The sequence below is a fragment of the Lepidochelys olivacea genome (genome assembly GCF_965140295.1).
Source record: "Lepidochelys olivacea isolate rLepOli2 genome assembly, chromosome: 1".
Lineage (NCBI taxonomy): Eukaryota > Metazoa > Chordata > Testudines > Cheloniidae > Lepidochelys > Lepidochelys olivacea.
Window position 1 is genome coordinate 334,717,950 of NC_140411.1, and position 26,461 is coordinate 334,744,410.

Genomic DNA, 26,461 nt, shown 5'->3' on the forward strand with positions numbered 1-26,461 from the left:
AATACACATGGAGGGGCCCAAACATGAAAAGTGCTGAGAACCCTCAATTGCCACTCACTTCTATTTGGCATTGAAAATGCTCAGTGTGGCATTACACCCCATATTCTTCATAGAGATAGTGTTATGATATGATTGTGCCATAACTATGATGTATTTTGTGCAAGATGGGTCATGTGAGATATAGTTGGAAAGGTTATGATTTACTGAATATGTTTATCCTAGTTGTATGCATGTTTCATTTTTGTATCTAAAGTTAGGAATATTGGCTATGCATTTATTACAAATGTGTTTACACATGGGGAATGCCCACTAGGCAGAATGTAATCAGTCTAGATGTCTTGCTGGGAAGAGCCATTAGGGAAAACAACAGGTCTTTGAAGATGCTAATCACCCACTGAGAAGTGTTCCTGGGGACACTACAAACAGCCTCTGAGTTATGACTGCAGGGTCAGGTGCCCAAGTCACCTGATACTGGACTCCATGATAATACTAGTATTTTTCCACTGACTGGGGTAGGAATCACACTGGGAGACAAAGGATTCCCACCATACGCAAAAACTATTTATGGCAGGGGAGTGACATCATTGTAGTTTGTTCTTCAATTTGTTCTTTAACTCCCCGCCTAAGAAAGAAGGCTTCTGGAAACACCTGAGAAACAAAGAGACTGAACTGTAGGAGAAGGGCTGAGCCGAGGCTAGAGGGTGTCTGGCCTTGGCTGGTGAAAGGAACATCTGGAGTTTTAAGCTGCAAGCAAGTCTCTGCAATCTGCCTAAAACATCATGTAGGGTGAGAATTTGCTACTTATAACCAATTTCTTTAGTATACAAATCTTAGATTGTGTTTTATTTGCTGGGTAATCTGCTTTGATCTGTTTGCTATCCCTTATAATCACTTAAAAACAATCATTTTTAGTTAATAAACTTGTTTTTGTTTTGTCTATAACCCAGTGTGTGAAATTCATAACTGGAGGGCAAAAACATGTTGCATAACTCTCTCCACATTGAGGGAAGGGGTGAATTTCATGACTTACCCTGTACAATTTTCTGTGCAGCACAGGATAGTATAATTTTGGGTCTACCCTCTAGCGTGGGGGCATGCACTTGAGTACTGGAAATTCCTTAGCTGAGCCTTCCCGTACAGAGCTGATCGCTACCTGTATGTGTGCTGGTGAAGTGCAGTCTGAAGCCTGAGGGGGGGTTGGCTGGCTTGCCTCCACAATACCACGTAAAGGGAGTCCAGGCTGGTGGGTCAGGTGAGCTCAGTGGTACCCCAGTCCCAGGTGGCACCACGAAGAAGGGGGCAGAATCCATCACAATCATAGAATCATAGAATATTAGGGTTGAAATAGACCTCAGGAGGTCATCTAGTTCAATCCCCTGCTCAAACCAACACCAATTAAATCATCCCAGCCAGGGCTTTGTCAAGCTGGGCCTTAAAAACCTCTAAGAATGGAGATTCCACCACCTCCCTAGGTATCCCATTCCAGTGCTTCACCACCCTCCTAGTGAAATAGTGTTTCCTAATATCCAACCTAGACCTCTTCCACTGCAACTTGAGACCATTGTTTTTGTTCTGTCATCTGCCACCACTGAGAACAGCCGAGCTCCATCCTCTTTGGAACCCCCCTTCGGGTAGCTGAAGGTTGCTATCAAATCCCCCCCTCACTCTTCTCTTCTGCAGATTAAATAAGCCCAGTTCCCTCAGCCTCTCCTCATCAGTCATGTGCCCCAGCCCCCTGATCATTTTCGTTTCCCGCTGCTGGACTCTCTCGAATTGTCCACATCTCTTCTGTAGCGGGGGAACCAAATATTGATGCAATACTCTAGGTGCAGCCTCACCAGTGCCAAATAGAGGGGAATAATCACTTCCCTTGATCTGCTGGCAATGCTCCTACTAATACAGCCCAATATGCCGTTGGCCTTCTTGGCAATGAGGGCACACTGCTGACTCATATCCAGCTTCTCATCCACTGTAATCCCCAGGTCCTTTTCTGCTGCTTAGCCAGTCGGTCCCCAGCCTGGAGCAGTGCATGGGATTCTTGGCACAGTGAGCAGGGTCATGTGCACAGCTTGTTGCTCTGAGATACTGGTGGTGATTTTAAGTGGGTTTTAAGTGTGTTGTCTAGAGAACAGTCAAAGTGATTACCAGTTTGTTATTTTCTGTTTGATTATTTTGGGCAAGGGGAGTAGGGACAGAACCCATCACATTCAGCAACTTCAGGTGTTACGCAGCATATTGCAGGTCAACCCCAAAGGGTCATACGTGAAGTGTTTCCTGTGACAACTGTGTTTTAAGAACAGTCTGGGCTTCAGTTATTGCACAGCAAGAGAGACACTATGCAAAGCATAAAGGGATGCACAGAAGAAGGTGGATGGAAGACTGCAAAGATGATCAAGATTCTGTATCCCTGTAGCAGGATCTAATTCCAAAATAGAGATGGAACTAAGTCATAATGATCATCTCTGGCCTTTCTCAAAGTTCTCTTTAATGTTGGTTTGGCCTATTACAGAGATAGGGACCAGAGGCCGAATTCCAATATGGTTCAGAATTTCCATAAAGTTCAGATGTAGGGTTCCTAGTTCAAGCTGTGATGGGACATTGGCCACTGACTGGCCTCTAAGGGGTTAACAGAGCCCTTGAGAGGCTGTGCAAGTGGCAACCAATAGGAGAAGGGCTAAGAGGGACAGCCAGTAAGGATCTGGCAGGCCCATATAAGAAGAGCTGCAGGGCAGAGCCAGGCCAGTTACTCCCTGGAGCTGAAGGAGAGAGGACTGGCTGCCTGCCAGGAAGAACAAAGCTAGCACCCTGGACAGAGCATTGACAATAGCAAGGAGAGCTAGAGACAGCATCCGGCCAGCTACTGGGATTTGCAGGTTGAGGCCCTGAAGCAAGGAAGAAGAGGGTGCTGGTGCTGTGGAGAAGTGGCTGGACCATTGGCTGCAGTAGCCACTGGGAAAGTGGTGGGTCAGTTGGACTGCAGCACTTGCCCCCGGAAGACGGGAAGCACAGATCATGACATGGCCAGAGGGCTGTGTCATGAAAAGAATGAGGTGGTCCTTGGAGTGATGTGGCTCCAGGAGCAGAAGTGACAGCAGAGGCAAGGCACCATCCAGAGAGGGCATATCGACCTGCGGAGCTAATCCCCAGGACAGCCAGCAGGATGCCCCGTTACAAAGCCTATCTCTATACCCAGCAATATATAGTGGACAGTTTCAGAGTAGGAGTCGTGTTAGTCTGTATTCGCAAAAAGAAAAGGAGGATTTGTGGCACCTTAGAGACTAACTAATTTATTTGAGCATAAGCTTTCGTGAGCTACAGCTCACTTCATAAAATGCTCTATGTTTTTCAGCTATAGTTGTGCATTTCTTCAACATGTTGGTAACAAACAGGCCTATAGAGACTGTCCTTGTACTGCAGAAGCAGCATTATTTCAGTTTCATGTTCGTACTGCTATCAGTCTTGCTTTTGTCTGGGCGCATATTAACTGACTGTGTTGCTCTAGAGGCAATTGGTAAGCAGAGCAATGCCATTTAGGCACCAGTCCTTTCCAGGGAAATATATCATGAAAAGCCAGGCATGTTTCTCTGAGCTAACAAACAGGATCATCTACACATTGGCCTCCAAATGCCAACTCCCTTTTGCCCAGCACTCTTGGCTCTTGTAAACCTCAAGCAGATCTTGTTGTCTGGTCAACAGGAATTTGCTTTCCCAACACTTCTATGTGATCTCACAGTTAGGGGGTTTGTCCCTCGCTTCTCTTGGCAGTTGGAAGTCTTGTCCTAAACTATTCCCACTGTATCTGACAGACCAACAGACCAGGATTACCCAATGATTTGGAAATGTATTAACACAAAATATTTTTTCAACACAATGACCTATTAGCCTATGGAACCTATTCCCACAAGAAGTCATGGAGGCCAAGAATGTAGCAGGATTCAAAAAGGGATTATGCATTGATAACAAGAATAGCAGAGTTATAATAGTCATTATAAATAATTAAACAAGAATTTTGGAAGGGATATAAACCTGCAAGTTGGGGGATTAAGCCAACCTCTAAATGAGGGGTGGGCAAACTACGGCCAGCAGGCCACATCTGGCCCTCCAGCTGATTTAATCTGGCCTTCGAGCTCCTGCTGGGGAGCAAGGTCTGGGCCTTGCCCCGCTCCAGCTGGGGAGCGGGGTCGGGGTCCACTCCGTGCATGCGTGCTGCAGCTCCCAGAAACAGCGGAATGTCCCCCCTCCGGTTCCTATGTTTAGGGGCAGCCAGGGGGCTCTGCATGCTGCCCCCACTCCAAGCGCCACCCGCACAACTCCCATTGGCTGGGAACTGCAGAAAATGGGAGCTGTGGGGGTGGCACCTGCGGACGGGGGTGCTGCCTGACCATGCCTCTGCATAGAAGCCGGAGGGGAGACATGCTGCTGCTTCCGGGAACTGCTTGAGGTAAGCCGCCTGGAGCCTGCACCCCTGAGCCCCAACCCCCTGCCCCAACCCTGATCCCCATTCCACTCTCCGAATCCCTCGATCCCAGTCCAGAGCACCCTCCTTCACCCCAAACCCCTCATCCCCAGCCCCACCCCAGAGCCTACACCCCCAGCTGGAACCCTCACACCGCCCCCCCGCACCTCAACCCCCTATCCCAGCCTGGAGCCCCCAGCCAGAGGCCTCATATCTGGTCTACCCCAGAGCCTGCACCCCCAGCCAGAGCCCTCACTCCCTTCTGCACCCCAACCCCAATTTTGTGAGCATTCATGGCCCGCCATACAATTTCATACCCAGATGTGGCCCTCAGGCCAAAAACTTTGCCCACTCCTGCGCTAAATAAACTCATCCTATGAAGCTGGTGGTATCTATCACTAGGGTGACCAGATAGCAAGTGTGAAAAATTGGGTCAGGGTGGAGGGTAATAGGCAGCTGTATAAAAAGCCCTGAATATTGGGTCTGTCCCTATAAAATCAGGACATCTGGTCACCCTACCTATCACTGCCAGAGATGGGATACTACACTAGATGGACGTCTGGTCTGACCTAGTCAGGAAATGCTATGTTTCAAAATTCATAATCATAATCATTACATTAAAAGCGGAGAGGCAATTTAGGTGTTGTAAAAAAAAATAAAGTATCTGCTCATAGGCAATGGTACTTTTAGAACCCAAGGAATATTTTTCACACTTCTCTTTGATATTTACTGGGACTTCTATCAATTATACCCACACAAATTACACCAGAATTTTCCCCTTGCATTATTAACATGTTGAAAATAAGAACATAAGAATGGCCATATTGGTCCATCTTGCCCAGTACAATAGAACCTCAGAATTACGAACACCAGAGTTATGAACTGACCAGTCAACCACACATCTCACTTGGAACTGGAAGTATACAATCAGGCAGCAGCGGGGACACACACACACACAGAGCAAATACAATACAGTACTGTGTTAAATGTAAACTACTAAAAAATTAAAGGGAATTTTTTTTAAATTTGACAAGGTAAAGAAATTGTTTCTGTGCTCGTTCCATTAAGATGGTAAAAAGCAGCATTTTTCTTCTGCACAATAAAATTTCAAAGCTGTATTAAGTCAATGTTCAGTTGTAAACTTTTGAAAGAACAACCATGACGTTTTGTTCAGAATTACAAACATTTCAGAGTTATGAACAAACTCCATTCCTGAGGTGTTCATAACTCTGAAGTTTTACTGTATCCTGTTTGCCAACAGTGGCCAGTGCCAAATGTTTCAGAGGGAATGAACGGAACAGGGCAATTATCGAGTGATCCATCCCTTCTCATCCAGTTCCAGCTTCTGGTACTCAGAGCATGGTGTTGCGTCCCTGACCATCTTGACTAATAGCCCTTGATGGACCTATCCTCTGTGAACTTATCTAATTCTTTTTTGAACCCTGTTATACTTTTGGCCTTCCCAGCATTCCTTGGCAACGAGTTCTAAACCATTCATGATTTTATATACATCTATCTAACTCCCCTTACTCATCTGTTTTTGAAGATGAACTGTCCCAGTCTTTAATTTTGATTTTTGCCTCCTTTGATTTTTGGTAAACAGGTAAAAGCAAATATTTCAACGGCTTCTTTTTCATAAGCAATTTTTTTAAAAAAACTGGTTTAATAAAAATGATGGTGTCAACCATGGAAAGAGGTTTTCTACTATACAAATACTGGAGGGGGGGTGGTGAGCTATACTTTTTATTAGTCAGTGACAAATTATTATTAAAAACAAAATTAGGTTAATAAAACAAATTGTCAGAGTAAATATGAGCCAAGTTCTTTATTTACCTTGAGCAAATTAAATACTCCAGATTTGATGTCCTCTGTATTGCGCTTTAGAAATAGAAATTTCTAAATTTCACACCATAGTATACATTTTGCAAATTGTTTCTCCAGATAAATAAATACTGCATTCCAGGAAGCAAGTTGCCTTTGCCCATCATGGACAAGATTCTGATCTCAGTTAGGCTGCTGTAAATCCAGGGTGACTTCATTTACTTTAGTGGACGGTTTCAGAGTAGCAGTCATGTTAGTCTGTATTCGCAAAAAGAAAAGACGTACTAGTGGCACCTTAGAGACTAACCAATTTATTTGAGCATAAGCTTTCGTGAGCTACAGCTCGCTTCATCGGATTTAGAGACTAACCAGTTTATCTGAGCATAAGCTTTCATGAGCTTTCATCGGATGCATCCAATAAAGTGAGCTGTATCTCACGAAAGCTTATGCTCAAATAAATTGGTTAGTCTCTAAAGTGCCACTAGTACTCCTTTTCTTTTTACTTTAGTGGAGTTATTCTGGATTTACACTCGTATAATTACCATCAAAATCTGGCCATTATACAGCAATGGAGGTGGAGTACATGTCTTGCAGCAATTTGCTGCATCAATAACTCTCATAGTAGGAGTAAGTGTAAGAAGCCTACATCCTAGTAGCTGGTGGTGTGAAACATGTTGGCAAAAAAGAAAACTATAGGAATGACAAAATATCATCCTCCAAGGGACAGTTACAGGGGAAGAGAAGAAGAGGTAAATAAAGAAGAGGATACAATAAATATCTCCATAGAAAACAGATGTGCTGTTTTACACTGGAACACCATAACTCCAGACTTCTCTGTGGATCTTTCAAGAAATATTGAATAAAGTGGCTACATGCTGTTTGTTGGCCAGAAAACCATAAAATGTCTACAGTTATAAATCTTAGGGATACTGTGCCTTTGAGAAGCCTAGAGTAATAACTAAAATGAAATGAACAACTATTCACTCTAGGCCACCCTTTCAATCAGCACTTTAATGCATTATCCCCCTCATTTTAAAGTTTAAATGTCTTCTACCATGTATGATATGCTATCTCAGATGAATTATTAATCTCATCCAGAAACTGCCTGGGGTTCCATACATATTACAATTAGTTTGCAATAAAATATGATAATCCAGCTCTGAGGTGGCATTTGGCATTCTTATCCTGGCATTTTTTTAAAATCCAAAGCAGTTATTTGTTCAGTAAAGGTAAAGATGTTGTGGGCATTCCTTGGAAATAGTAGAAGGCCCACACATTGCTGCTCTTGTCTTTAAACACTAGTTGATCACTTCAATTGTTTTCTATCTTCCCTTCTTATGTGTCATGATAATTGAAAGGAATGTGCTTAATTGTTGTGGCTGTCCATATGTTCATGTAAACTTTCTGGGCAAGAATTTGTGTATGAACAACTTTACTAGTTTTTCTGAATCATTTCCTGGGATGATCAAATTTTTAATAAACTTTGAAGCAGTAAAATTGCTTCTAACATTTCAAATTATACTAGCTGCCTTATTAGGCTAGAAATTATTAAAGAAAGCATTTGGGTATTAGCAAATGTTGAAGCTAATATTGTATCAGGATTTAATATAGTTGGATGCTAAATTCTGCTCTTGCATACATACATGTGGCTCCCATGGACTATCATGGGATTTACCTAAGAGTCTATGGGGTCAGAATTTGGCATCATAACCATATATCACTCAATGTAGTATAACAGAGAGCTTTTTACTAACACTGGAATATATTGTCTGATTGCAAGCTGACAGCTCAGACAGTAAAAGATCACCATACATTACTTTGTGTTAATGGGATCAGAGTGAGTACTGGAGTTCTCTTTTTCATATTATTATAAAGTGTTCAGGAAGAGCATCAGTCCAAAGACTTCTCTGCATGGAAAGTTGGTGTGTGGCAGGTTGGGCTGTAAAATCTACAGTGCTCTTGCCTGCTACACACCAACTGTTTTGTGGACCCTGCGACTGCTCACTAAAAGTGCTGTAGTGCGCTTTGATGTACTGCTGTTTCAACAAGCTGTTTCAAGCAGCAGTAGATCAGAGCACACTTTGAAACTTGTAGTGAGCAGCAGTCAGTTAGTGTGAGGCAGGTTAGCACGCTATAGGTTTACATCCCACTTTGCTGCACACTAGCTCTCTATGTAGATAAGCGCTAACACAGCTTGATGTCTCAGTACATCAATTTATTGCTCATTTGAGACCTCTATTTCCCCCCTGCTGGGTATTATTTACTTTATTAAACACTCACTATTCATGGTGCTTCATAAGCAAAAGATGGAGCTCCTGCCTGGAAGAGCCAGATCCTGCAACCAATATGCATGGATGGATACACCATCCATCCAGAGTCATATTAAAGTCACCTATGTACATACAAGTGAATGGGCCTCTGTAGAGATATATACATGGAGTCAATTGCAGGACCGGGGCCTAAACTAAGATATTCCTAGTGATTATTGCAAACTATAGTTTAATAAGTCCCTGAAATGCAATGAAAATAAGAACTGGGCTCAAAGGGAAATGGAAGTTCTCAGAACCTACCAGGATTTGGCCCTTACACTTTTTTATACTCTTCTTGTATTCTCTTCTTTTGATTTAAATATAATTATATTATCCTATACCACTGGTCTATAGAGTTCCTGTCTCTTACCCTCCACCCACACCTCGTGTAAACTTTATAAAGGATATAACACATGCAGAGTTAAAGCATGCATCACATCATGTATCCATTAGAAAGTGTGCACCCTGATATCAATTGATAAGGCCAAATTTTTCAAATGAGTTTGTTAATGTATCTTATACTCTAGTCTTTATTTATCTGTCAGGAAGGAATTACATTTTACAATCACACTGTTTTTAGCCTCCCACTGAAAACCAGGCTATGAGTACAATTTCAAAAGAGTATCAATGTTAAGCATTGATAATTTGAAGCAGTTTGAAGCTTATGCTCAAATAAATTTGTTAGTCTCTAAGGCGCCACAAGTACTCCATATCTTCTTTAAGTATAGCCAATACACTACACCAGTAGTCAAAATGATCTAACTATGTGTAAGCGGACTGTTGCCCCCTTACTAACATTCAGTGGGGGTGTTTTAGTTGCTAGCTCCCAGTACTAAAAAGGGGGAAGGGTTGATGGGGAATCAGGACCCTGAGACTGACGGTCCCCAGGAACAATGGGGAGAGGCCAATGCTCCAGGTCAGCCTGAATGACAGGGCAGGCAGGCTAATCAGGGAGTCAGGAAGCCAGGGAGGTCCCGTCCTCCATGTCAGGCAAAGTGGGGCCGAGCTAAGGAGAAAGCAGGGGCCCAAGCTGAGCTGGGGAGCAGAGCTGTGCCAGTTCCAGAGGGATCAGAAAAGCAGCCCAGAGAGAGCAGACCCTGTCCTGGGAGCAGAGCTGCAGCCCCAAAGCTAGAGGCACAGCCCAGAGAGAACAGACTTGACCTGGGAGCAGAGCTGCAGCAACCAGAGCCAGAGGGGCCAGAAAAGCAGCCGAGGAAGCAGGTCAATGCTGGGAGCAGAGTCACAGAAGCAGCCTGCAGAGCAGACCTGTCCTGGGAGCAGAGCTGTAGCAACCAGAGGCAGTGGGGCCAAAAAAGTAGCCCAGGGAGCTGGAGGCAGAGCAGCAGCAGCAGCAGCCGTGCAGAGACAGAGTGGTGGACCTGGGGCTGGAGCAGTCCGGAGCTGGGTGCGGTGAGCAGCTGTGGAGAGCGAGGGGGAGCCTGGGCAGTGGGCCCAGCAGAGGGAGATGCTTCAGCCAAGAGGCTCTGCAGGCCAGGCGTGGATTGTAACCCTGACAGGGTGGGGGCGACACTGGAAAGAAGGGTCCTACCACTTAGAGCCTGAGAGTGTGTGGCTACCACCAGAGCAAGTGTCCAACCCACAGCATCCCTACAGCACAGCCAGGGCCGGAGAAGGAGGCCTGGGACTTACAAGGAACAGACTGTGAACTGCCCTGACATTCCAGAGATGCTGTTTGTGATGTTCCCTGCCACAGAGGGGGGTGATGTGTTTCCTTTAACCTTTCCCATTTTGCCTTATTCTTTTAAAAATTAATTGTTGATTAAATAACTTGCATTTGCTTTAACTTGTATGTAATGGTCAGTGGGTCAGAGAAGTGCCCAGGGCAGAGAGAGTACCCCAGAGTGGGGACACCCTAGCCCCTGTCCTAGGTGACCACAGCAGGGTTGGGGGTTGAGCCCCCCAGGAATCCTGGGCCTAGACTTGTTGGGGTTATGAGGACTCTGGAAGACAGGAGAGTGGAAGGGGAGGCCACTGGGTAAAAGAAGTGGGAGCAAGGACTCAGATCCTTTCGCTAGCCCACTTCACCAGGGTAGTGCAGAAGCCAGGAAAGTTCCCCACAATAGCAGGGCTATTCCCCTGCTTACATAAGCAGAAAGTTTGAAGTGGCAGTATCTATCCAGTTTTAAGATACCAGGCTATAAAGTTAGACACTAATCAGAATGACGAGTCAGGGTAATGTGGTGACTTTTAACTTAAAAACAGTTTGTACATTTTTTCATCTAACTGTTTAGAAATATTCTCTTTTGCCTTCAAATAAACCTAGTGATTTTCATGCCAAAACCAACCTTCCTAGCCAAAATTGCAAGGGTGATAAATGTAGGCCTGATCATAGAACATGCTTGAAGCAATTTAAAGGAAATTCCTAATGCGGTTTTCTGAAAGTATTTATATGACTTTTCCCCTTTAATCTGTCTTTTAAGACATTCATTTTATATATTAATTTACATAATTTTACATAATTTTATAATATACTGTAACAACTGATAATGGAACTGGAAATATGAAAAAGTAATTTTATAATTACAGCAACATAAAATTAAGAAAAGAGGAATTGTCATGCCAGATCAGACCATTGTTTCATGTAGTTCAGCATCTTCTCTTGGTCAGTGGCATGTAGCAGATGTTTCAGAAGAAGGTGCAAGAAACCCTGAAATGGGCAATTATGGAATAACTAGCTCATGGAAGAAGTTTCTTCCTAAGTCCTCTCAGTGAGTGATTGCCTTAAGTTGAGCCATTTTAGAAATGTCTTTGTTTTTCTCCACTTCCTATCTCTCTGATCTTGAGATACATAGGAAACATAAAAAGAACAGGAGTACTTGTGGCACCTTAGAGACAAACAAATTAATTACACATATTGAATCTATTTCCTTACGTTAAGTATCCTCACACCTTCTTGTCAACTGTCTAAATGGGCCATCTTGATTATCACTACAAAATTTTTTTTCTCCTGCTGATAATAGCTCATCTTTACTAATTAGCTTCTCACAGTTTGTATGGTAACTTCCAACTTATCTGTATGTATATATATATATATCTTACTGTATGTTCCATTCTCTGCATGCGATGAAGTGAGCTGTAGCTCACGAAAGCTTATGCTCTAATACATTTGTTAGTCGCTAAGGTGCCACAAGTACTCCTGTTCTTTTTCGGATACAGACTAACACGGCTGCTACTCTGAAACCTGTCATAGGAAACATATTTGACCTGGACTCCAAATTAGTCTTTGGGAAAGATGGATCTCAGCAAAATTGTTCTATAAATTGCACAAATACATGGCTTGCTGCTTCTCAGCCTATTAATAGCAGCAGTTTGTATTACGTTCTATCACAGGGCGTGCTACAGAAAGCAAAACAATGGCACTTCAGTTTCATAGTTAAACTCACTCTGTAAAAGCTTTTGGAAAAAATGACTGTGTCCATAACCCAGAAAGATGCTTTTTTAAAAAAAAGATGCTTTTTTGCCCTGCATTTTATAATTAAGAATACACCAGGGTGATTTTAATGTAGATTTTCCTCTTAAAAAAAAAAAAAACTTTGTTGTACAGTGACTCTGGAATGATCCTGCTCTCAATTCACTCAAGTAAGGCTATTCAGAGGTAGTAACTGTTTGTGTATTCCTCGTTTTCTGGGTGCCTGACCTGAGACCATGGCATATGATTTGCAGAAGCTTTGAGCACTCACAGCTGCCACTGAAGTCAATGAGAACTATTCTTTGAAAATATGAAGTGCTATAAAATGCTAAGGACTCTGAAAAATTCCTAAGTGTCTCAAATTGGACACCCAAAATTAGAAAACACTACTGATGTAAATATGTGTGCCTCAGTTCCCCGTCTGTAAAATGGGGACAATACCACCCTATGAAGAACAGGGTATTCTCAATATAAATTAATTAATGTTTGTGAAGCACTCAGACACTAGAGTGATAAGCACCACAGAAAAGACCAGGAGGACATTAATAATTCTATCTCCATAGCAGGGTTTGAACTGTTTACAGTAAACAAAGCCTAAGGTCACACCTTGCACAATAAGGATAAAACAAAATATTGAATTAATTAACTGAGCACTGTCTATTATGTGCATGGAATGAAACTGGGGTCCTGTGGAAAAAATATTATGGGATCATGTAATTAAAGACTGTATCACAATACATATGCATGAGAGATGCTCAGGCAATCTTTGTTGGGCATTTCCTAATTTTTGAATGTTTGACTTTGCAATTTTAATAATTTTTGTGTTTGTAATATAGATATACATACATATAAATTGTAATTCTTTTTGTAAATCTTGTGACTGATCACTTTTCTCTCTTTCTTTTTTTATAATTAATACATTCAATAAGTATTATATGCACCCCTCAAAACAATAACAGGTGGAAGATTACTGAACTGTCTCTATCAACATGAAAGTGAGTTCAGACACGTGTCTATCAAACTGTGACAGCAGCCGCACTTGAAGGTTCAGTGGAATCAGCTTTCCACTTCCAGTTTCTGTGACACCAATGAATGATGAATCAGAGCTATTTTTGAACTCCTGGAGCAATTCAAGATGAGAGAACCCAGAAAGACTGGCGTTTCCTAATCACTACTGCAGATACACCTAATAACATTAACAGATTCAAAAAGAACATACAAGCAAGATGCATTGTAATATACTGACTTGTGCATATATTCATCACTTTCTTCCACTGGAGGGAATTTCAGACCTGTTCCAGTACTTTCAGGTTCCTGCACCACAAGAGCTTATGGAAATATTGCTCTTTTGTAATGAGTGGAGGCCACATTCCTGGAAAGGCTGGTGAGTCATGATTTCTGTTCCTGATGACATTTGTGTATGCTTAATTGATGACTATGGAGTATGTACAATAATAGGCAGCCACGAATCATTACAGCACCAAAGTGAATCATGATTGCTATACAAATAGATTGCTGATCAAAGAGCATTAACATTTGCAAATAACCATATGCGTAAGATGTGCACCTCCTTTCTCATATGTGATGAGACAGAGAGACTGAAAAAACATACAAGGCTAAGTTCTACTCTCAGGCACCAGTACCAGTAACTTTGTTGGACTAATTCTGGATCCACACTGTTCTACCAGCAAGCAGACGGTGACCCACAGACCTTACTACAAATCAAATACATATTAGCAGATTTAGAAGTTCAGAAAACAAAATCAGCATTAGCCACATGTACACCTGACCAAGAAATGCAATCGTAGCAGAGCCAGATAGTCTCTTCAGATGAACAATAACCTTTTAAAACAACATAAAAAGTCACTTGGCAGTAATTGTAAGATGGAGCAAGATATATTTTCAGCAAGTTACGATGAATGGGAGGTGTATCGAGTGGGTGGGCATACCCTACTAGAATGCTCATTTTGACCCTGATAGGGAATAGATTACGCAGCAGCAGTGAAACTATATTTCCGTGCTGTTCCAAGGGCTGCATTCTGTTCTCAGCAATAGTGACACAACTGCAGTGTAACTCCATTGATTCTGAGGGAGTTACGTCCGAGTTATGCTGCTATAACTGAGTCCAGAACTGAGCTATTAAGGTCAATTTAAAATATGGCTGTTCCAATGATGCAGAGGGAAAGGGAAAAGAGGAGATAACTATTTCATTAATCTGTTCATCTAGCCATGGCAATGACACACAGTGGTAATGACAGGAGAATTCAGATGACCAGTCACTTGGTTGGACACTGTCTGCTGGACATAGTAAATTCAAACTTCTCCCTAACACAGCTGAAAACATCAATTAATGGTATGTCAGGAGCTATTTTAGAACTCTATTCCAATAGCTGTTCACAGCAAAAGAGCCCAGAAGGCTAGTTTTCTGCTCAGCACAGTGAGTGGATTTTCACTCATTAAGTGCCTCTCCTGATTCCCAAAACACTCCATATTGTGGGCAATATTGCATTGTTGCTTCCTAATCATCCTCTGGATTTCCAAAACCCATTTAGTTAAGGAAATAGGCACTTCAGTCATATCTATGAAAGACCATTTTTTGTGGGTGGAAGGTGTAAATATTTGTGGGGAAACATGAACAAAGGTAGGGCCAGATACTTTAACATATATTCAGACTCAGGACTTGTCTACGCAGCTGTACAGTTTGGACTACAGGGATCTGAATAGCAGCACACATCAAAGTATTGCACTGTAACTCCCCATGTGGATGCTGTGGACATGAACTAAGAGGTTCCTAGTTCATATTAATGTAATCCTCTTCAACCAGTAGTCCAATCTGTAGACATGTACCTTATTCCATGACTAAGCCATTGAATGCAATGGAACCACATGCTGAATCAGGCACTAATTCAATATATCAATGGCAGAATCAGGCCCGTAGTAAAAACAAAGAGAACATTTTTTTGTCACTGAGCAATTCCCTTATTAATCTTTAAATTTACTTTGAAAATAGAACCTTTTCCTTATTTACGGCCTACAAAGTATTATTGACAAAGAAAATAACAAGCATTTTAAAACCAAAAGGTACAACAACAAATTTGGGTTAAATTCTATTCTTGGTTATTCCCAGAGCGTATTGAGATGATTCTTTTTGTAAATACATTCTCTGCTCAGTTTATCATGTTTGCAAAATGATTGTGAATCAATCCTGATTCCTGCAAATATATTTGTTGTTCATGTACCAAAAAGTTTATGTGAACAAATTTCAATCTGTTGGGAAAGGAGGGTGTCGAGAAGGGCTCACTTTGACTATTCAGTCTTCTTTATTTGTGGTCCTTTTTCTGCTCTGGATGACTGATTTTATTTTAAACAGAACAACAACAAATGATGATGAATTCAGAGAAGGGAACTCTTGTCCAAACATGAACATTGTTTGCAGATGAATTCAGGTACTCATATGAAGAACAGCCATTCCTCAATTGTTTGTAAGAAGAAACGCCCATTTATGGGAATGTTCAAAGAGAGTGTAATAAGCGGTAAGAACATTGTCAAACTAAACACAGAATTCAAACAAATATTTGCAAGTACTGTTTTGAACTCCTGAAACTATATCAGTATATTATGTACAGGATGTACTGGGAGCGGCGGGGGTGTCAAAATCAAGGCCAAATCTTTCTCCATTCTGTCGTATATATTCTCCACTGGTGTAGGGGACATTAAAGGATCTTCCACCAGGATCTGATCATTGAACAGTCCAAATGCTGCTTTAAGTCTCATTGGAGAGGGGTTTGGGCCTAGAACTGGGGAGCTGTAATTGACTCCCTGATGCCTTCCACCCTGCCTTTGCACTGAATGCTGCCCTGGAGAAAGAATGAATGTAGCCCACAAATCATGCAATAGAACATTCCTTGGGTGCCAGTTTTTGATGACACCTTTATCTTACCTTCCATCAGCTTCCCTGTCTGCTCTGCATTGCCCCCGGGAAGGATCTTGGCAATGTAGGCTCCAATTTCTCCATTGTTCCCTGGAATTTCTTTCCCACCTACAACTCGGATTCCCAGTCCATTGCCTGCAATCAAAAGAAAGAAACAACTGGGTATGGGCAGAGACAGAAATATTGGATATTTGTCTGAAGAGAAGTGAGGACAGAAGACACATCACAAGCTACGTAAAGGAAAACAAACACCTACAGCAGCTTCTGAACTTGAGCATGGAGATTAATTTTACTATCAAAACCACACTGCCCTTGCCAATAGAGAATTCCTCTAGTGGAAAGGGAACATGGGCCTGCTGAATTCACAAAAGGAGAGGCTCCCAAGGTGTTGGAGATACAGAGAAGGGCATCTCTAGCTCTGCGGAAATGGAAGCCATCTGCATGGGTGTCTCCTGTCTCCCTGGTGGATTCCCTCCCCATAACAGTATGGTTCAGTCACTTTGTAACTTAGGAAAAATGTTAGAGCATTATGGAAAAGTTCCCCAAGTTCCCCAGATGTAATTGCTGTATCACTGAAGCCACAGACCCAACCTCTCTCATAACACTAAAAATATACTCTAAAACCTACTCTGTGTACTTCTAATAACCACAACATACTGCAAAATTGTTAATTAGGATGGCAGATATACGTACAACAATCCTTAATTTGAGACAGCAAATGCACTTAGTTTTATTACATATCTAAAAAAATACATATAATTTAGATGAACACATGATAGCGGATCTTGCAGGAGTTTGTAAAGAGTGAGTGTGAGAGAACTGTGAACTGCAAATATACTGTCTTTGGAAGGTACTCTCACTTTTCTTACACATTTGCTTTTACATCAAAGAATATTATCAGAATATAAGAAATCTACAGTCATATGGTGTTGACTTTGGTGGTGATGTTAAGTAGAGTTGGGTGGGAAGTGGTTTTCCTGCCAAGTGACAGTTTTTAAGATTTCAAATATTTTTCTAGTCCTGAATCAGGATGGAAAGGTCAGGAAGGTCAAATTCTCAAAAATTTTGGCTAACTGATTGCCTGAAAGAAAAAAATAACCAGATTGGGTCAATCAAAACATTCTGATTATTTCAAAATGTTTCATTTCAATTTTGACCTTTTTAAATAAAATTAAATTTGTTTGAATTTTGAAACAAAAAGGCATTTCAACCTGGAACATGAAACTTTTTGTTTCCAAAATATCGAAACCTGATATTTTGACTATTTCTTCTTCTTCTTTTTCTTCCTTCTTCCTTTTTTTTTTTTTTTTTCCAAATCGGGATGTTCTGACCTTTTCCCACAAACAGTTTCAGTTCTGATGAATCTACATATTCTAACTAAACAAGCATTTCAACCCTTGGTAATTAATTCAGATAAAAATAGGATATTGTAGTAGATTGATGAATCTCTGCATCTAATGTTAAAATAATACTTGCCAGCTTCTTAAAAGTTATTAAGTTGAACATAGTGGAATAGAATTTGATTATTTTCAGTAAGCAATAAACAAATCACAAAATCATCATTTTCAGAAAGTTGATAATACTCTGTAAAAACATTTAGGAGTTTGATGGAATTTAGCACCATTCTGGATTAGGTAGTATATTATTATTTTCTTTCTTTATATGAATGTATAGTAAAATAAAATGCATCAATCCTGTGCTCCTCTGTGAGTTTTACAGAAATTAAAGATTCAATCCTTAAAACAGATGAGTACTTCAGATCAGGCAGGTTATGGGAACCATCTGTAACTTAATCAAGTGAAAATACACCACCCTTAAAGTCCACAGAAGCAAACAGATGGGCTTTGCAATGTGCCCTGAAGGGTCAACAGAGATGATCCCTTTCAGACCGTAACTGGGAGTAACTTCCAAAGCTGAAGGCCCTTACAGAGAACATCATGCCGGCAGCTCCCTCTCTTAAATCAAAGCTGTGGCAGCATAGCACAGGGAGAGAGGTCCTATCTCAAATAAACAGGCTTCAATCCATTTAAGCCATCTCAAATAAACAGGGCTCAAGCCATGTTATTTATTGCCCAGTGAATTCATGAGGGGTCACTCCACTGATGTCTATCAGCACTGGATCAGGACCATAGAGTTTTATGCATCAAAAATCAACACCTTACATTTCACCCAGAAACATGCAGCCAGTGAAGATCCTCAAGTGCTGTTGTAAGGTGCTAGGGGTGGGACATCCACACTTAACCAGGGTTGTGAGGAAACTGGAATTTCCTTCCCATGGAAAATTTTGAAATTCTGAAAATATTTTCATTCTGAACTGGAAAAAAAATTGGAAATGTGAAATTTTCTGCAGGAAGGAAATGTTTGAAAAATTCTTGGCTGGCCATGTAGCAAGCCAGTCTAGGTAGACTGGGAGCTGGGCACCCTGACAGGCAATTCCAAAAACTGATCAACTGGAAATTTTTCTACCAGCTTTACACTTTACACAGGCTGCCCCATACCATACCAGATGCATTCTCTGAACAGATTTAAGGTGGGATTTTCAAGAACACCCACCACTGGCCTAACATTGCCCCTCCGGGAGTCAGTGATAAAATCGCATTGCTGAATAGCACTGTTGAAAACCTCACCCTGTAAATCCAAGTAGAGTTAAGTGCAGTGGTCTAGTCTAAAGGTGACAGAGATTTGGATCATGATAACAAAGTCCACTACCAAGAGAAACTGTTGTAACCTTAAAAGCTAGATATAGCTAGCAATCGTCATCTTGGTCACAGCTGCTACCCAAGCAGACTCCCAGGTTGCACAGTCAAAAAATTTATTATTAACCAGTATGATAGCCAATGGTTGTATATAATAATTGAGTTCAGTGCGAGTAGTGTGGCGAAATCCCCTAGTTAACTTTGAAAATTAGCACCTATACATACAGTGTAGAATTTTGCTTTTATATTCTAATTTGGTGGAATCAGAACTATGAGTCATATTACAGAATAAGCAGAAATACACTGATGGCCACCCATATGAATTTACAATTAAATGCCTGTTTCAATCAAAGATATATGTTTCTTGCCCCCTCCCAAAGTAAGCATCTTACTGAATGCACCCCTTTGTTTGAGAAAAGTGCATTTTATTTTTTATAATTGTACTGTGAAAATATTTCTAAAAGAAATATCTGAGAAAAGATCAGCATGTGGGTTAAACTAATTGAACTAACTTGGAAAATTCTGATTTGTTGGATTTAAATCATCATAACAGGAGTTAAATTTTCACTCTTTGGGTTTTGTGAAAACAGACTTTCAAACCTGTTTTGTATACTGTGGCTATTGAAGATACTGATCTCATTACTTTTGTCTGCAATGGCATTGCCCAAATTATCACTCCAAATGTGGGTAGCTTAAAAAATATCATCCATAATATAGTTTCTCAGATCTCTTTTTTCCTCTTGGTCTTTTATTTCTTCTTTTAAATCTTCAAGTCTTAATTTCCATCTTTCAAACCATTTTGATATTCATCTTTCAATTTTTGGTTTTCTGATTTATGACCTCCAAGTTTCTTTTTTCTAAAACAGAGGTCCAGTTAGCCATCAAAAATTGAATCGCTGTGTTTTGAATGAGAGAGGGCACCTTGTTTACCTTTGGCTATGGATTTTCAACTGTCAACTGTGTTTGAGAAAACATCTTTTCAAAGGGAATGTTATACATTTAGATGCAATCCTTTTAAGATACTTGAAAGCTAGAAGCACTCCTAATTAATTGCAACTGTTTTTTACTGATCTCCCGAGTCTGTGAAACTCTCTTGCTATCTAACCTTAACTCAAGCTTTAAGATTTATCACCCTCAGCAAAACATTCACAGAAGGACAGAAATTGATGCTCAACTCTAAAGAAATGTATCACGTGAAAATGAATTTGTAGCATGGTTCAATACACAGCCAGCTACCAGTTTGGCATATGAGCAACTACTTATTTCTGAGGAGTACTTGTGGCACCTTAGAGATTTACAAATTTATTTGAGCATAAGCTTTCGTGGGCTAAAGCCTACTTCATCAGATGCATGCAAAGGAAAAATGCCTTGCAACAAAGCCCGTTGCCAACTCTGTCCACATATTTATTCAAGGGACACCATCATAGGACCTAATCACATCAGCCACACTATCAGAGGCTTGTTCACCTGCACATCTACCAATGTGATATATGCCATCTTGTGCCAACAATGCCCCTCTGCCATGTACATTGGCCAAACCAGACAGTCTCTACAGAAAAGAATAAATGGACAGAAATCAGAAGTCAAGAATTATAACATTCAAAAACCAGTCAGAGACCACTTCAACCTCCCTGGACACACAGCTACAGACCTAAAAGTGGCAATTCTTCAACAAAAAAACTTCAAAAACAGACTCCAACGAGAAACTGCAGAACTGGAATTAATTTGCAAACTGGACACCATTCAATTAGGCTTGAATAAAGACTGGGAGTGAATGAGTCATTACACAAACTAAAAACTATTTCGCCATGCTAATTTTCCCCCACTGTTGCTCACGCCTTCTTGTCAACTGTTTGAAATGGGCCATCCTGATTATCACTACAAAAGTTTTTTTTTTCCTCCTACTGATAATAGCCCACCTTAATTGACTGGTCTCATTAACAATTGGTATGGCAACCCTCATTTTTCAATGTTCTCCATATATATATATATCTTCCTACTGTATTTTCCACTGCATGCATCTGATGAAGTGGGCTTTAGCCCACAAAAGCTTATGCTCAAATAAATTTGTTAGGCTCTAAGGTGGCACAAGTCCTCCTCATTCTTTTTGCTGATACAGACTAACACGGCTACCACTCTGATACTTATTTCTGAAAACAGATACTCACAAAAGTCTGAGAAAAGATTTCAAAAGTCTAATAAATGAAAGGACTTTTATTTTAGCATGAATTCAAAGCTATGGAAAAAATACAAAAAATGTTGGATTGAGTCACCAGTAGTTAGGATCAAACTGCACAATTGGTTCTGTAAAGTAACTAGATGCCCACAATTTCGGTATGACACCAAGGAACTCATGTCACTGGTGTCCTGATGAGCACCAGCACCTCAATGTGAAAATAAATTGCCGCTCTCCTTTTTCCTCATTTACACTACTGGTGAAACAGACTACGGACCAGATCTTCAAATGTATTTAGGCTCCTAATCTCCACTGATTTCAAAGATTTCACTGGAAGTTAGGAGCCTAACTACTTTTTTGAGGATCTGGGCCTATTTGCCAAACGCTGCTCTCAGTTACACTATACTCCTGGAGTAATTCCACTTTCAGTCAATAGATTTACAACAGTGTAAATGAGACCAGAATTTGGCTCACCATTTTAAAGATTGCCTGTAGCTGGCGATATGTAGCAAATTTCAAGCATTCTTGCCTCAAAGGATGTAGTAATTGACTGTCCACTTCTTTGAAGACTCCACAGAATCTCTGATTTCAATTAGAAGAGCCAACCCCTCTCTTGAAACAGGGTTTGATACACTAGACTGCAGCAGCATTGACAGTCCCAAAGCAAGAACATAAAAAGACTGCAAAATGGTAAAATCAATGGCATTTTCACACTGCTGATCAATGGCATTTTCCTATTTTCCAGTTCTTGGAGTCTTGTATTACTTTCTAAAACATACACTTTAGTTCAACCACAAATTATTGGGCTAGATGCAGGAATCATTGGGTGATTGTATAAACTATGTTATGTAGGTCAGATAAGATGGTCATAATGGCCCCTTCTGCATTAAAATTTATTAATTTATCCTCATCAAGAGCCAGATTCTCCCACACTCAGACACATTGAGAAGACACAATTCAAGGAATTGTTTTCATGTTGGCCCTATGCTCTGAGTTGTTCAAGCTCCTCTCTTAATTTCTCATTGACTTCATGGTATGATCAGAACCTTTACACCTTGCCACTGGGTGGGTCGACCTTTAAGAGAGGTCCAGGCCCAGCTCTCACCTGTGTCTGGTTTATTCCCAGATCATATGACTGGAGGCTACAGCAAGGCCAGCTGGGGAGGAAGAACCAGGATATAAAAGGGAGGTCCAGTCACCCAGTGTGAAGAGAGAGAGAAGGAATCTTTCTACTGGGAGACTTGAAGGGAAGGAGTAGAGGATGTTTGGTCTCCCCAGGCAAGGGCTCAAAGGTAAAGACTACACAGAATGCCTCTACCAAGAGGTGAACCCCTGTAATCTAGGAAAAAGACTTGTGAATGATGATACAAGGGGAGAAGCTTGCCACAGTCCTAGTGAGAGGGCTGTAGAGGCTGAAGGAGATGCTTCATAGAATTTGGAAAAGATGGATGAATCAAGCCTGGGTAGAAGAGGTTTCCTGCATGCTTATAATGTCTGTGTTAATGTGATTTTATCAAACCAGACCCCAAGAGGGGAGATTTTCTTCCAGAGCTTTAATCGTTTTTGTGTGATTACATCAAACCTAGAAGAGAAATTGGAGTGACCATGCCTGGTAACCCGAGTACACACACTTTATTAAACCTGCTATATTCCACAATAATGATCCAAAGCAGCAGGGCATGCAGCAACAGTTCAATGTTTGTAGCAATTACTGAAGAATCTTGCAACGGTTTATTCTTGCTCTGTACCACCGATAGTTGCAGTCCAGGCCCAATACTGATCAGCAGCAGCTGAAGCAGTTGTACTGCTGCTAAAATCAACCAAGAGATTACTTTTCTTTTTCCCTTTAAAAAAATCCTGTGCAATGAAAAATTTATAGATGTTTTTTCTCTCTCTTCCGCAATCTAACATTAGCTTTGTTTGACTCTAGAAGTCTCATTACAAGGAACAGGAAAAGCTTACAATATCATTTTATGGGACTCCTTGTGCCTATCAGAAATAAAAATAAGATCTTTGCCAGTCAATGTTGCACTGTCTGTAGGGAGGTTCATGAAATCATATAATCTCTTTAGCATTTAGTAGAGAAACACACAGCTCCAGTATATCCATTAGAAAATAAGCAACCCAGAGTTATGGGAAGAATTTCAATGAATAAATGGTGAGGATACTTGTTCTTCCAAATACATATCAATAACCCATTACATAAATTAAAGCTGGATGCATTACAGCAGAGAAATACTTACTACTTTAATCCTGTGTGTGTGAGAGAGAGAGAGACAGAGACAGAGAGTTTTCCTACATCTAGACATGACTTAGGATAAAGTTTGCAGGGATTTTTCTCTTAGAAGCAACAAACATTACAGGGCTGCAAACATCCTTGTGTGACTGGTGTGAACACTATCTGATGGGTGGGTGGGGAAAAGGAAAGCCCTATATTTTAGCTATGACTTGTTTACTAACTCATGAATGACAGGTTCTTGATGCAGAAGCTGTGTGCAAATATTGGTCAACTGCTAAACCAAGCAAATCTTTTCTCTGGGCTAAATTTTACAAAAATAAAACCATTTGTCTGTCTAATTAGGTGTGCAAAGGCAGGCAAGAAGCAATTAATACGGACAGTTGATTTTCAGTGAACACACAGTGGGTGTAGGCAAAACATTGGCGGAAAGGGGTATATACGTGGAGAGCAGTAATCTACACTGTGTCAGTAGTAGGTAGATATCTATAGATATCTATGGGATCTGTTTTCCCTGACTTCAGGATGTTTGATCCTTAGGTCAAGATTTTCAAATGCAATTAGTGATCTTGGGCACACAGCTTGAGAAAGGACCTGATTTTCATAAGTGGGTGGACTGCTCAGCAGGTTAGGCAGGATCCTGGTAACCCTTTACATGCTGAAGCAATTTTACATCATGACACAGGGCACCTTTCTGAATTAAACTAAGTGATCAGCCACAGAAAACATTACAACTTCTCTGCTACGAAGTGTTCAGACTAGTTTTCCTTGCAAAGAATCTTTCTAGATTTCTGCATTTGATAACACAATAGCGATAAAACAACATGACAGTGACATGATGAGTATTTCTGGATAACAGGTCAGGATAAAGTGAAGACAGCTCGCACAAGGAAAAAAAAAAATCAGTACCAGTGCTGCAAATGTAATATAAACAAGCGATGTGCAATTTTTTTTTTTAACGTACAGTCTGTGGTATGCTCTAGCTAATGTGACTTTTAAAACCAATGCTGGATTGCAAGGATTGGTAAAAATGTTTTCAGGTTTGTGCTCAGGAGAATTAGTTTGAAGCTTTTTATAAACTAAATTAGCTACATGAAGATCTTTCCTCAAAACCAGATTAAATCTATTCAGTTCTCCCATTTTTCTGGCCACAGGCAATTAAACCATAAGATCAGGGTTATATCCTCAGCTGGTGTATATCATAATAAGGTCCATTGACTTCAATGAAGCAACATCAATTTACACGAGCTGCGGCTATGGCCCATGCTCTTTTGATTAGTACTTGGAAGGATCACAGAGTACTTCTACATGGGGCTACACATTAGAAACTATTAAAAAACTGTCACAGTTTAAAATTTAGCAGCCTGCTTATTAAGCTTTTTTTTTTCTTTTTTGAAGCACATTACACCTGACTTGAAGAATTTCATTGGCTGATAACCAATTTTCAAGTAAAGTTTAATGTTTTGGCTTTGACCTGTGGAATCCCTAAAAGGTTTGGATTCTGTCTATTTAAGAGACATTGAGATAGCCCATGTGACTTTTAAAACCCCCACATATCGGGAGTTATATTATTGCCTTGTTTAACACAGCCATACTGAGGAGAAGGGAGTTAGAAACATGCCCCTCTCCATTTCATACAGAATCCTGAGTCACAACCATGATGTTTGGGGAAGTGCCAGGGCAATGCCGAAGATGCCTTCCCCTTGGTGAAACTGGACAGAGAATTGGGGGGGGGGAGAGGTAGAGGGTAGATGGAGCCATGGCTCAGTCCAACCATATGCCAGTGCTGGCTGGCTGTACAGAGTAGGGTGTGGCTGCACTGGAGGAAGACATGCCATGAATTACTCTACTATCTCAGTGCAAACACAGTGACACAGTGCCTCCTAGTGTTCCCATTTTAGCAGTACACCTTTGCTCCACCCCTTACTATTGTCTGCATGATACAACCCAAACTAGCCTTTTGTTAGCACCTAGAGATTGTTAATAGGTTCAGTAAATATCTATAGACAACAAGTATTTTTGTTGTTTGTATGCCTAAAGGTAGGCTCTTATATTCATATCTATGTAAAGCACTCTTAGCCCCTGCTCCAATCAAGAATATTCGGTCCTCTGTGTTGCCTTTAGTGCAACCTGCAGCAATTAATCTTTATCCTTCTCCATTCATGTTCACTTTTCTCTGCTTGTTCTGTTCTCTCCTCTTCCCCTTCCCTTTCTTTGTTAAGGGGAATATCTAACCCTAATATGTTACAGCCCAATATCTAACCACATTTAAAATATACTCTGTCTCCAGCTTCTAAAACAGTTTAGTCACAAGTCACAAAAATATCTTTAGATTTACACTTTTCAGCAGAGTGAAGTTTAGGTTCCATCAAATGAGGTAATAAAATCACATCTCCATTTGTTCAGTGCCCTCTGTCTATATTGCAAAACTCCTTTGCAACCTAATATGGGAACCATCTCAGCTCACTCCAAGACCAAAATATTAATCAAGCACCATAGAACTTTCAGGATTCTTAGGTAAGATAAATCTGCTATTAAAGACAGACATTAATCTGCTCAACCAAAACATCAGCCACATTCATGGCGTCACTATAAAATTCAATCTTTATGACACATTTAATGCTATAGCAGTTACTTTAACTCAAGCTTTTTTACAAATGTACTTCCCATAGGGGGGAAAACGTAGAATATTTTTTATTGGTGTTTTCTGTGAGTCATGGATGAAAATCATGATTACAAGAAAGATTTATATAACTGACAGCATTTTGGCCTATCAAGGCATATCCAGTGTATTCTATCAATACCTGCATGTTTATATCATGCATATTTTGTGATGCTCCAGTACAGTGCATCTTAATCATAGAATCATAGAATATCAGGGTTGGAAGGAACCCCAGAAGGTCATCTAGTCCAACCCCCTGCTCGAAGCAGGACCAATTCCCAGTTAAATCATCCCAGCCAGGGCTTTGTCAAGCCTGACCTTAAAAACCTCTAAGGAAGGAGATTCTACCACCTCCCTAGGTAACGCATTCCAGTGTTTCACCACCCTCTTAGTGAAAAAGTTTTTCCTAATATTCAATCTAACCCCCCCCCGCAACTTGAGACCATTACTCCTCGTTCTGTCATCTGCTACCATTGAGAACAGTCTAGAGCCATCCTCTTTGGAACCCCCTTTCAAGTAGTTGAAAGCAGCTATCAAATCCCCCCTCATTCTTCTCTTCTGCAGACTAAACAATCCCAGCTCCCTCAGCCTCTCCTCATAAGTCATGTGTTCTAGACCCCTAATCATTTTTGTTGCCCTTTGCTGGACTCTCTCCAATTTATCCACATCCTTCTTGTAGTGTGGGGCCCAAAACTGGACACAGTACTCCAGATGAGGCCTCACCAATGTCGAATAGAGGGGAAC

General features: G+C 40.8%; 1 protein-coding gene across 1 annotated transcript in view; it reads right to left on the reverse strand.

Moving 5' to 3' along the window:
• The window catches only part of PCLO (piccolo presynaptic cytomatrix protein), a gene marked incomplete at its 5' end in the record, with an annotated part of 521,208 nt that overhangs the window by 128,739 nt on the left and 366,008 nt on the right, over positions 1-26,461 (reverse strand). Inside the window, one exon of the mRNA XM_084610084.1 lies at positions 15,957-16,082. Within this exon, the coding sequence (XP_084466210.1) occupies positions 15,957-16,082 (126 nt within the window). The remainder of the gene's footprint in view (positions 1-15,956; positions 16,083-26,461) is intronic.